General features: G+C 36.5%; 3 protein-coding genes across 3 annotated transcripts; all 3 read left to right on the top strand.

Moving 5' to 3' along the window:
* Window positions 1-1,490: 1,490 nt before the first annotated feature.
* Window positions 1,491-3,306, top strand: LOC110875675. The gene is made up of 2 exons (XM_022123879.1): window positions 1,491-1,896; window positions 2,534-3,306. The coding sequence occupies exons 1-2, from the start codon at window positions 1,491-1,493 to the stop codon at window positions 3,304-3,306; spliced, it is 1,179 nt and encodes a 392-aa protein (XP_021979571.1).
* A 6,056-nt stretch (window positions 3,307-9,362) lies between these two features.
* Window positions 9,363-11,009, top strand: LOC110875674. The gene has a single exon (XM_022123878.1). It carries the CDS (start codon window positions 9,363-9,365, stop codon window positions 11,007-11,009), a length of 1,647 nt encoding a protein of 548 aa, XP_021979570.1.
* Window positions 11,010-11,033: 24 nt separating this feature from the next.
* LOC110875673 lies at window positions 11,034-11,588 on the top strand. Its single transcript, XM_022123877.1, has one exon. It carries the CDS (start codon window positions 11,034-11,036, stop codon window positions 11,586-11,588), a length of 555 nt encoding a protein of 184 aa, XP_021979569.1.
* Window positions 11,589-12,162: the final 574 nt, after the last annotated feature.

The raw sequence follows: 12,162 nt of genomic DNA, 5'->3' as shown, positions 1-12,162 counted from the left end.
TAAGAAAACGAAATGAAAGGGGATCAGGTTTTAGGCTGGGTGGATGTGAAAAATGAAAGGGAAAAAAAGACTTTAAATATAAAAGGTAAAATTACTAACATACCCTCATGTGCAAGACACATGCTATAGTTAATTGAAAATTTTAACCTGGTTAGCGCTAAAGGACGTAGGGTGTAATAGGTTTTCCAAATAAAGGATTGTGACTGTAATTATTAAAGTTAATAGCTATCCATTGCAATCTGATACAAACATAAAGGACGAAAAATGTAATTTACCCTTTATTTTTGGATGCTTTTGTGTTATATCACCCTTTTCGGGTCTCCGACCACACTCCTTGCATTTTAAAGCTCTCCAGTCAAATTTACAAGAAACATAAGCCTTTCAAGTTCCCGAATTTTATAACTTCTAAACCTGAATTTCGGCTGTATGTGGAACAGGAGTGGGCTAAGAAGATTGATGGTGTTATGATGTTCTCGGTCACAAAAAGGCTTAGAAACTTGAAGCTGTTTTTTAGGAAATTGTTGTACTCTCAAGGAAACCTGCATAAAAAGGTGTCGGAGCTTCGTAGTAAACTGGATAATATACATAATCTGATAGATCAGGACCCGTTAAATGCATCTCTTCGACAACAGGAGGCCCTTTGTCTCAATGAGTTCCAAACTGCTGCTTATGACGAGGAGTGTTATCTTAGGCAATAGTCAAAGGTTGAATGGCTGTGTGCAGGGGATTCTAATACTACCTTCTTTCATAATGCTGTGAAAAGTCGTAATGCCAGAGGAAAAATTCATAGCATAACTGATACCAGTGGTAATAGGCATGAAGGAGAGGGTATTATGGCAGCCTTAGTCGGTCATTATGCGAATTTTTTGGGCACTGAACATCGGGTAGGTATGATGGATTGGGGTAACCTTCCCCTTAATATTCTTGATGCAAGTGCTATAGATCACATGGTTCGGCAGGTTACGCGAGAGGAAATCAAGAAGGCGATGTTCAGCATTGGTGAAAATAAGGCGCCAGGCCCTGATGGGTATACGTTAGCCTTTTTCAAGCAAGCATGGGATATAGTGGGTAATGATATTTCTAACGCCATTTTGGATTTCTTTCAAAACGGTAAACTTCTGAAACAAATTAATCACACGATCCTGGCTCTAGTTCCAAAGAAGGAGACTCCGGATTTGGTCCTGGATTATCGGCCGATATCTTGTTGCAACGTTTTGTACAAATGCATTAGTAAAATCTTAACAGACAGGATTAATGGCAGTCTGATGTCGCTAATTAGTATCAACCAGTCCGCTTTTGTTCCCGGGAGAAAGATATCTGATAATATTCTTCTAACCCAGGAACTTATGCTCAACTATCACCTTCACAGATGTCCGTCTCGATGTGCATTTAAGTTTGATATTCAGAAGGCTTACAACACTGTTAGTTGGTCTTTTTTGGAGGAGGCTCTCAAACACTTTGGTTTTCATCATAAAATGGTAGCTTAGATAATGACGTGTGTATCAACTGCCTCTTACTCCTTAAACATTAATGGTGATATGCATGGTTATTTTAGTGGTAAGCGTGGACTTCGCCAGGGAGATCCGATGTCTCCTTATCTGTTTACTCTCATCATGGAGGTCTTCTCTTCTATGCTCCAGAGAGCGGCTCAATCGAGTTCGTTCAAGTATCATGCCCAATATGCGAAACAGAAGATCATCAACCTCTCGTTCGCTGATGACTTGTTCATCTTCGTCCATGGTGATATTGTTTCTATTCGGAAAGTCAAGGAAGTGCTACAAAGTTTTTCTGCAGTCTCAGGTTTGGTCCCTAATCCTTCAAAAAGCACCGTTTTCTTTGGGAATGTTCCTCTTCAGGTTAGACATGAGATTCTTCAAGCTATGCTGTTTCAAGAAGGTAATTTTCCTGTTCGCTACTTGGGGGTTCCCCTAATTTCGTATAGGTTAAAGTCGAGTGATTGCAAGGTCTTAGTGGAATGCATGGATAAAAAATCGATAATTGGATGACTAAATCCCTCTTGTTCGCTGGCCGCCTCCAGTTAATTAACTCTGTTCTTTCATCAATGCATATTTTCTGGGCAGCCGTGTTTATTATCCCTGTGTATGTTATTAAGGAGCTAGAGAAAAGAATGTGATGTTTCTTATGGAATGCGGGTCCTCAATCTAAAGTTCATGCTAAGGGGGCTTGGAAAAAGGTCTGCCTAAAGAAGAAGGGGGGCTGGGCATAAAACATGTTTCGGATGTGAATAAGGCTCTCATGACAAATCACATTTGGAGTATTGTTAGTAACAGGCACTCGTTATGGGTTCAATGGATCAATATTCACAAGTTAAAAGGAAGAAGTTTATAGGATATTCCTAGCCGTGGTAGCATGACTTGGAGCTGGCGGAAATTATTATCCATTCGTAATCTTGTTCGGCCATTTATATGGAAAAAGATTCGAAGTGGAGCTCAAACAAATGCATGGAGCGACAACTGGTGCCAATTCATTCCTTTAAACTCGTTTATCACTCCTCGGGTTATTGCTAATGCAGGTTTTAATCTTCAATCCTCTGTTAATTCCCTGGTTGATGATCAGGGCCAATGGAGGTGGCCGCAAGCTTGGCTTAATCTCTTTCTAGTATTAATTAATACTGAAACTCCCGTTTTGACGCATCAAATGGAAGATAACCTGATATGGAAAGATTTAGAGGGTAATCAGCGGCAATTCGGCTCGAAAGAAGTTTGGAATAATATTCGGAATCGTAACACTATAGTTAACTGGGCAAATCTTATTTGGTTCGCGCAATGTATCCCCCGACATTCATTCCATATGTGGCTCGTAATATTGAATAAGTTAAGTACCCAGGACCGGTTACGGGCTTGGGAGGTGGGAAGTGAAACAAATCGTCGGTTAATGTGCTATCCGCTTTGTAAGTATGATCGAGACTCAAGGGATCATTTCTTTTTCCAATGTTCTTTTACGGCTCAAGTGTGGAACAATGTGGAAGTTATAGTTGATATGAGTAATGTCAATGACTCATGGGACTCCGTTATGGACTGGATGATTCATCATGCTAGCACTAAGAAGATCGAGCACATTATTTGCAAGATGGTAGTTGCTGCTTCAACGTATTTCATTTGGCAAGAAAGAAATGCTCGTCTTTTTACTCCAAATCAAAGCAGTGTTTCTATGGTAACGGAAAGAATTCTGAATGCTGTTAGGTTACGTGTGATGGGGTTCAAGGCTACTGGGGATGCTAACTTTACAACGCTGACGAGGAAATGGAAGATTCCTATGCTTGAAGACGACAATGGCCCGGGCTAGCTTCTGACACGAATCGGTCGTTGTGTGTTGTCTTGATTGTGTCTGTTTCTTGGTTGTCTTAGTTTTTGTTTTTGTTTGTTGGGTTGTGTTTTGCTGGATTTCCTAGTCTTGGTATGCCAAGTCTAGCATTGTGTATCCTTTCTGATGCACATGTTTTATTCTTTGATTATTTATAAAATTCACCGGGGTAACACTTTACCCAAAAAAAGTACTGAATTTTCAAAGGTATTTCATTAAAAGAAGTAGTTTTATTTGAGAGACAGATTAAGAGAGTATGGAAAAGGAATTTCATTGGTGGTGGAAAATTTTCCTTAAACATAGTTTCCTTGTACAACTGTCCATCATAGCCCCTCTCAATCAACTCTGTTTGAATCTCTTTTTTTTTTGGGAAAGATGTCTTACCTACCAAGTCGTTTACCCCAAATGTTGTTGATATGGTAGTGGGGGTAATAGCAATTGATTCACCTCCAACTTTTGAAGTTATACTGAATGGCTCATTATTTTGTTCTTCAAGATTCACATTTGCCCAGAAATCGCGGAGTGTTTCTTGGTAAATGGGTGCATCGGCAGTAAGAATGGCCTTATATTTTGATGATGTAAGAACATCAATCATTGAATGATAGAGAGTATTTTTCTCGGTTTTCTCAAAAATAGCCAGGTAGTTATGGTGGTTTTTCATTGTCAGAGCCATGGTCGGAATTGAAACTTGCGAGAGGTTGACGACGAAGTGTTGAAGAAGAAGGTGGAAACCGCTTTGATGAATTTTAAATTTGAGACGACAGTAAAACCTCTATTTGGGGATCAAACAGGGTTTTATAAAGTGAAAAGGTGAACGCTGACGTGACAGAAGTTATAAAGATCTGATGGCTAACATCTGTCCACGTCAGAACCTCTGTTGTGATAATGGATGAAAGTTGTTTGGAAACCTCTGTTGGGCAACAACAGATGTTGGCAACAGTGGCAAGTCAACAATCGTTAGATTAAATAAAACTTATGAGAACAGACAATACCCTTCAGTAGTGGATGAATTTTTTTGCCAAACAGAGGTTTGAAAAACAATTGTTTTCAACAGACTTTTATATAAACATATAAATTCATATTTAAAAATATAAATTAAATATGAGCAGCCATTTAAAAACAACAGTCATTTAATGCAAAACATTTCAAAAAAAATTTTCATGGGAAAACTATAAAATTAAATATCAAGAAACCGAAAGGACAAATTTTAAACATCTAGCATAAAAAAATAATAAAAAAAAATCTCTTCATTTAAACACCAACAATACTCTACATGGCAAACACATGCTTCTACCACATCATCGGACACAGATGTTGGGAACAGTGGTAACTCAACAGTCGCTAGGATAAACAGAACTTATGAAAACAGACAATACCTTTCAGTAGTGGACGAATTTTAGCCAAACAGAGGTTGATTCAAAACATCAACAAATACTATAAAAGACTGATTATTAGTTTGATTCAAAACATCAACAAATGTCTTTTAAAAACATGTCCTCTCAAAAAACAAATCAAAATTTGCAACACCAACAATACTCTACAGACAATACTCTTCAGCAGTGGATGAATTTTTAGATAATCAGAGATTTGAAAAACAGTTGTTTTCAACAAACTTTAAGGATTTTTCAAAATATTTTTAAAAATAGCTATTTTTTAAGAATGGAATTTTAATGTTCTGAATGCATTTTACAAAGATCTGATGGCTAACATTGTGACAACTGCCACTTTTCGGTAACTTTCTTACACTTAAAATACTCATTTTTAGCTACATTTATATGCATTTTGAATACCCGAACTGTGTATTTCGTGACATACACTTAGAATACTCATGGAATACTTACTTAGGATGCATATGATTCATTTTTACATTTGAAACAATTTAAACAATGCATCGAAACTACTAGAAAAGCACCTAGTAAACTAGTATTCTGACGAAAACGCAGGATCCGCAGAAACCATCTAAACGACATCTTTAGGACTCATACGAAAGTCCAACATCTGATATACATTAAACCCTAACTAGGAATGCAAAGGTTTGATTTAAAACCTTCCCGAAGTCTGATAACACTAAAAACTACCCGAAAAGCACTTAAAGCGACGATTTCAACACTTTTCCGCATAAATTCTACAGAAATCAACTTTTTAATATTTTTGCAACATGTAAAAATGCTATTTAACATAGAATTCATATGAGGATACCTTCGGGTATCATCCGAACCAATAACTACATCAATTCACACAAGTTACACCACTTAGCGTTCAAATAACGACTAATGGAAACAATACGAAACGAATATCCGAACAATATCAAACCTTTTTTTTAGTGACCATCTAGTGTTAATTGGATCATTATGGTCTAGTACTGGTCACTTAACACCCTCTAACCACTTAAACACTTGAACATACAAGTTTCCTAAACATTTCCTCAATAATCCTAACACTTTTTAACAAGGAAAATCAAGTAGCAAAACAAGGGTACCCCCCCCCCCCCCATTCACGGTTATAACATCCCATGTGGGACCCCCCTTTTTTTCACCTAGTTCCCACGAATATCTAGATATTTACCATTTTACTTGCAAGTGGACAAATTGGTGAATGTGGTGAAAGTCCTTAACAACTAGTTACCATAATCTCCTAACCACATTCATCTCATTTTCACCTTTACTTTCACATAGTTAAGAAACTCTCTCAACCTTCATATCTTAGCCAAGAACACTATCAAAAACCCTCATCTTTTTAACACTTCCTTGATGAACAACATGGAGCTTCAAGATACATAGGATGATCTAAGGAAACTATAAGAAGAAGCAAGCCTTTTCATCCATTCCATAGCTTCCAAACACCAAGATCAACACTTTTTCTTTTCTTTAATCATCATCAAGATCATCCCTAGCCATTAGTGCTAGAAGTAAGCTTCTCAAATCTCTTTTTCATACTTATTTATGTATTATTTGTTTAAAGAACATGTAATAAACTAAATAATCATACAAAATAATATGAAAAATACAAAGAAGCAAAATAATAATCATGATATAAAAGTGTGTTTATGTTGTGATTTAAGGATGATTACTTGCATATTTGATCTAGTTTTGATGATTAGCATATCAATAACTTGTTAGATGATGTTTAAAAATATAGTCTAATAAGTATATATGTTAATGTTTAAGGGTTTTGTTAAACATAAATGTTTAGATGGATGATCATAATCTTGGATTTTGTTAAAGTATAAGAGGTTTTTCACAAAAAATAATACTTTTACAAAGTTATAAAAAGAAACATACAAGATGGGTTTTTATAAAAAGTTTGTTAAAACTAGAAGTAAAGCATGGATTTTGAACTAGTTAACTTATGTTATGAACATACCAAAACCCTACATGTTATTGATTTCATCTTGTTAAGATTTTGATATAAATCTCATATGTTTTTATTAAGAAAAATATGAGAAGATTATTGGTGATTTTATAAGAAAAAGATATGTTTTATATAAACATGGCAAAGTATATATTTCAAAGGAAATATGGCCATTTTTCTTAGAAATCATAAGTTATAAAAACTATTATTTTTGATAAAATCTTTATTAGATTAAAAATATTTTAAAGATTAGTTTTTATAAAAGCAAAAATTGATATAAATATATATTTTTGAGAAAATATAAATTTAGTTAACTTAACAACTTATGTGCTATGTGTTATTTGTTTGTATTAGTTATATGTATGATAACTAGGAACTTGAACAATGGTACAAATAAACACAAAGTACATTTCTACTAAAGTCTTACAAGACTACATGTAAATACGCCTTAAAAACAACTTACGGACGTTCCGAGCCTTCGGACACAACTTTTGGACAAATCAGACTTACGGACAAATATACGGACTATATATGTATTACGGACTGTAATATACCATCTATCGACGACTTGGTAAAAACTACATTTTCTAAAACCAAAGAAGTAAACATATATTTTTCTACAAATATACAAAATATTACTTATGGTTTATTATTAAAAAGGTATTTTTTTGGAAGATATAAGTTATATATATATTTCCCAAACATCTAAAATATATAGTTTTAGTAAAAGACTAAAATTATATTATTAAAACTAGTCTTAAAAATAGATGATTTTTAAGATATTTTTCTATACCTTTTATTACCAAGTGTTAATTATATATTTCACCTATATCTTAGAATATATGAGCATATATATTCTAAGAATACAAGAGCACGCATAATACACACGAGAACATACGTATTTTTATACCTACAACGATACACATATACTTCACCTAACACTTGGTGAAAACACACTTATACATCTACGATACAACTCATGATACAAGAATATATATATTTGACCAAATATATATATATATACACTAAACAGTTATCAGTTAATACATCTAAGACACAGTTCAGCATATAACAAAGACATACAAGTCTTAACACACATACAAGACAGAAGTGTTTAACAAAGACTTGTACTCAAGTCATTCACAAAGACCGAAGTGTCTAACAAATACAAGAACATTTGTAGGTCGCAACATTGTTCAAGACGACCACGCGTAAGATCACAAACACTTACCATTCACGGACGCAATACTGTGAGTTCATGTCCCCTATTCATTTAAATGTTTTACAACTTTACAACTTTTGGGGAAAATACATGTTCAATCGTATGTTAAAGTTAGGGAATGAAACACCTTAGATCATGTGCGAATAGGGGTTATACATCCATTACTTCTACACACAAATAGGAAGGAAGGAGGTGGTGAGTCTTTTGAAAACCTGTTAACGTTGGGCAGATCATTAATCAATGAAGGAACGTCACCCTAATTCTCTCTCTAGCCAGGCGATTCTCAATCTTCATGGAAACCTTTGATTTAACTTCGTGATCCTTTGTATAACAGTCTGTGATTAGGGTTTTGATTTATCAAAATTCTATAACGAACTTGTTAGCAATAGTGAACGATTTGAAATTAGGGTTTTGTTTCTTTCTCTCAATCGCCACCATGTTCTTATTGATTTCGATCTTATTGTATAGAGTTCTTGGTTTATTGGACATCCACACCTTGATTCACCGATTATTCTATATGGTTTAGAAAGAATCATGGGGTAGGGTTAGCTAGTTTAGGGTTTCGATTTTCTGTTTTCGGTTTGTCTTTGGTTCTTTGAGTTTTTTCTTGGTGCTTGGTGGGCTGTTTTGATTAGTTTATAGAGAGTTATTTCATTGCTATGGATAATCGTAGCAAAGATAGTGGTAGTGATGGCAATCTGGTTTCTAACGATTAGGGCTTGGTCAAGGAAGATGGAGGAACAATCTCATCAAAGGGGATTGGTTTGAGGGTTACGGGCAAGGAAGGTAATCCGCTATTGCCGAGGAGGGGACTGTATTCGACGTATGGCACTTCTATTCTGGATGGATTAACAAAGATTTCGGTTCCTGTGGGTGACCAGACCAGGAAATTTCCTATGTTCGCTGATTTTAGAACCCCCGCCCATGCAAACCCTATTTCTGGTTGTGAGGATATTTCTAAGGTTAATGTTCCTGTCTCTTTGGAGCAGCCGGGTGACTAGAACGTTGGAGTGGAGAATTGTCAACCTGGTCGTGAAGATGTTGGGTCTGAAGGTTATATATTTGGATCAGATGTGAAGGGTTCTCATCCTCTACAAGGTTGCTCTTCAAATTCTATGTTTTATGCTGACTCGGTTACGGCTCCCATTACTAAAATGGTTAACTTTCGAGCACTTGCAAGTCCTGTTTTGCATGAGGGATGTGACGTTGTTCTCCCGCGTGATTCTGTTCGAGCTGTGCAAAATAAACTAGCTAACACTTTGTATGGGTACTTCTTAAGAGATCGTGTGGCTTTTCCAGTTGTCGATTATTTTGTACGTAATAATTGGAAGAAATTTGGTTTACAAAAATCGATGATGAACGCGAATGGTTTTTTCTTTTTCAAATTTTCTGATGAAGCTGGTATGTTGGGGGTTCTAAAAGATGGCCCTTGGATTATTCGTTCTCAGCCGCTATTTCTTAGTGTATGGAATCCTACGGTCAAACTGGAAAAAAGGAGGTCAAGAAGGTTCAAGTTTGGGTTAAAATTCACGACATTCCTATTGCTGCTTACACAGAGGATGGGTTGAGTATGATTGCTACAACAATTGGTGAACCAAAGCTTCTAGATTCTTATACCACGTCGATGTGTATGGATATGTGGGGATGCAGTAGTTATGCTAGAGCTTTGATAGAGGTCTCGGCTGATAAGGAGTTGAGAGAAGAGATAACTTTGGCCATTCCTGAACCTGATGGGGAGGGTTTTGTCAAGGTAACTATGCATGTCGAATATGAATGGTACCCACATAGGTGTTCCAAATGCTGTGTTTTTGGACACTCGGATGATTTGTGTCCTAAACAACCAAAAAAGTCTTTCTATGTAAAGGGTGTAGATCAAAAAAACAAGCAATCAGTGCAAGTTAATCGCTTGGATAAGAAGTATCCTGAGATAGATGGGGATGGTTATCAAGGAGTGAAGAGTAAAAAAGTTGCTAGGAAGACGGGTTTCCAAGTCAATAAACAAAAGCAAAAGTTTGAGTATAGGCCGGTGGTTTCTAAACCGAAAGGGGAGATGAATAGAGGTTCTACTTTGAATACGATTGAAACTAGTAATCCTTTTGATGTGTTGGATGATGCTGATATGGGCGGTATGGATGATAAAAAAGAACCAGAGGATGATCAACATGAATCGGATAATGAGGATGTTGTGGAGATTTCTAATGAGATGGATGATTTTATTCTTAAAGACTCGAAGAAACCGAATGAAAAAAAGGGGCAAGCACTCCTTCTACAAAGGTTTCTAATGGTTAGTCTCGCTTCTTGGAACATAAGGGGGTTGAACCGCCCTCTGAAACAAAAGGAGGTTCGACAGATTGTTAAAGATTCTAATTTAAGTTTGTGTGCTATTTTAGAATCCCATGTTGATGTTGATAAACTGGGTGGGGTATGTAAATCAGTTTTTAGATCGTGGGATTGGACGTCCAATGGAACCTGTTGTGACAAAGGAACCAGAATCATTGTGGGTTGGAACCCAAAGATTTTTGATGTTATGGTCCTATCACAATCTTCACAGGTAATGCATCTTCAGCTTTTCTTCAAGTTGGATAGAAGGACGGTTTTTTGCTCGATAGTTTATGCTGCCAATTATTATGTTACGCGTAGAGAGCTATGGCACCAATTATCCATGCACAAAGTCTTTGTGGGTAATAATCCTTGGTGTATTATGGGAGACTTTAACTCAGCTTTGAATCTTGAAGATAAATCTATGGGGTCTTCTTCTGTTTCCACGGGTATGAAAGATTTTCAGGCATGTGTTGATAACCTGGAGATGTTCGATATTAATAGATCGGGCTTTCACTTTACGTGGAGCCAGAAGCCGAAGGAGGGGGTTAGGCTGCTGAAAAAGAGTGATCGAGTGCTAGGGAATACTCCGTTTGTAACGACATTCCCGAGCTCAGTTGTTATTTTCCATCCTTATAGAATTTCGGATCATTGCCCTTGTATCTTGAAAATTCCTGAAGTTGGTATGTTGAAGCCTAGGTCTTTTGAATTCGCTAATTTTTTAGTGTATAAACCGGAGTTCATGGAGATAGTGAAAAAGACGTGGGAATCAAGAGTGGATGGTGTTTATTAGTTCCAAGTTATTAAACAGCTTCGGATGCTGAAAAACCCTCTTCGGGGCCTGTTGTTTAAACAAGGAAATTTGCATAAGAAAGTGGAGTGGCTGCGTGAGAAGTTGGATTATATTCAACAAAAAATTGATCAGGATCCGTCAAATCTGGTTCTAAGGAATGAAGAAGCTATTTTAAGCCGAGAATTTCAGGTTGTCTCTTTGGATGAGGAGCGTTTTCTAAAACAAAAATCCAAAGTGGATTGGTTGAGAGCTGGAGATATGAATTCGGCTTATTTCCACTCTTCGTTGAAGGTTAGGAATCATTGTAGCTGGATTGATATTATTAAAGACTCGCAAGGGGTTGTCTATGAGAATGATAATGTCCCACAAGCTTTTGTTCACCATTATGAAAATTTTTTGGGTTGTGAAGGAGATATTTCGCTCAGTCCGGCTCCGGATTTATTCAATAAGGTTTTGAATCCAGACACGGCTGCTCATATGATCAGACAAGTCACAGAGGAAGAGGTAAAATCGGCTATGTTTTCTATTGGCATTGATAAAGCACCAGGCCCTGATGGGTTTACAACTGCATTTTTTTAAGAATGCTTGGCATGTTATTGGGAAAGATGTCTCTAGCTCTATTATTGATTTTTTTGTTACTGGAAAATTACTGCGTGAGATTAACCATACGCTTATAGTTCTTGTTCCCAAGCTGCCCACTCCTTCGGTTGTGTCAGACTACCGACCTATTGCATGTTGTAATGTTTTATACAAGTGCATTAGTAAGATTGTTGTGGAGAGAATTAAAATAGTCAGTGTTAACCAGTCTGCATTCGTACCGGGCAGGAAAATATCTGATAATATCCTTCTGACCCAAGAACTGATGCACAATTATCATAGAAATGCTGGGCCTCCTAGGTGTGCATTCAAATTTGATATACAAAAAGCTTATGACACTGTCGATTGGAGGTTTCTTAGAAGTGTCTTGATTGGGTTTGGATTCAACATCAAAATGGTTGAGTGGATCATGGTTTGTGTGTCCTCTACTACTTATCCAGTTTGTGTTAATGGAAACGTTCATGGCTTTTTCAAGGGGAAGCGTGGTCTTAGACAAGGGGATCCAATTTCGCCTTATTTATTTACCCTGGTTATGGAGGTGTGACGACCATTTTAC

Source organism: Helianthus annuus, chromosome 9, assembly GCF_002127325.2.
Source record: "Helianthus annuus cultivar XRQ/B chromosome 9, HanXRQr2.0-SUNRISE, whole genome shotgun sequence".
NCBI lineage: Eukaryota > Viridiplantae > Streptophyta > Magnoliopsida > Asterales > Asteraceae > Helianthus > Helianthus annuus.
This window is presented reverse-complemented; position numbering and strand designations above follow the sequence as displayed.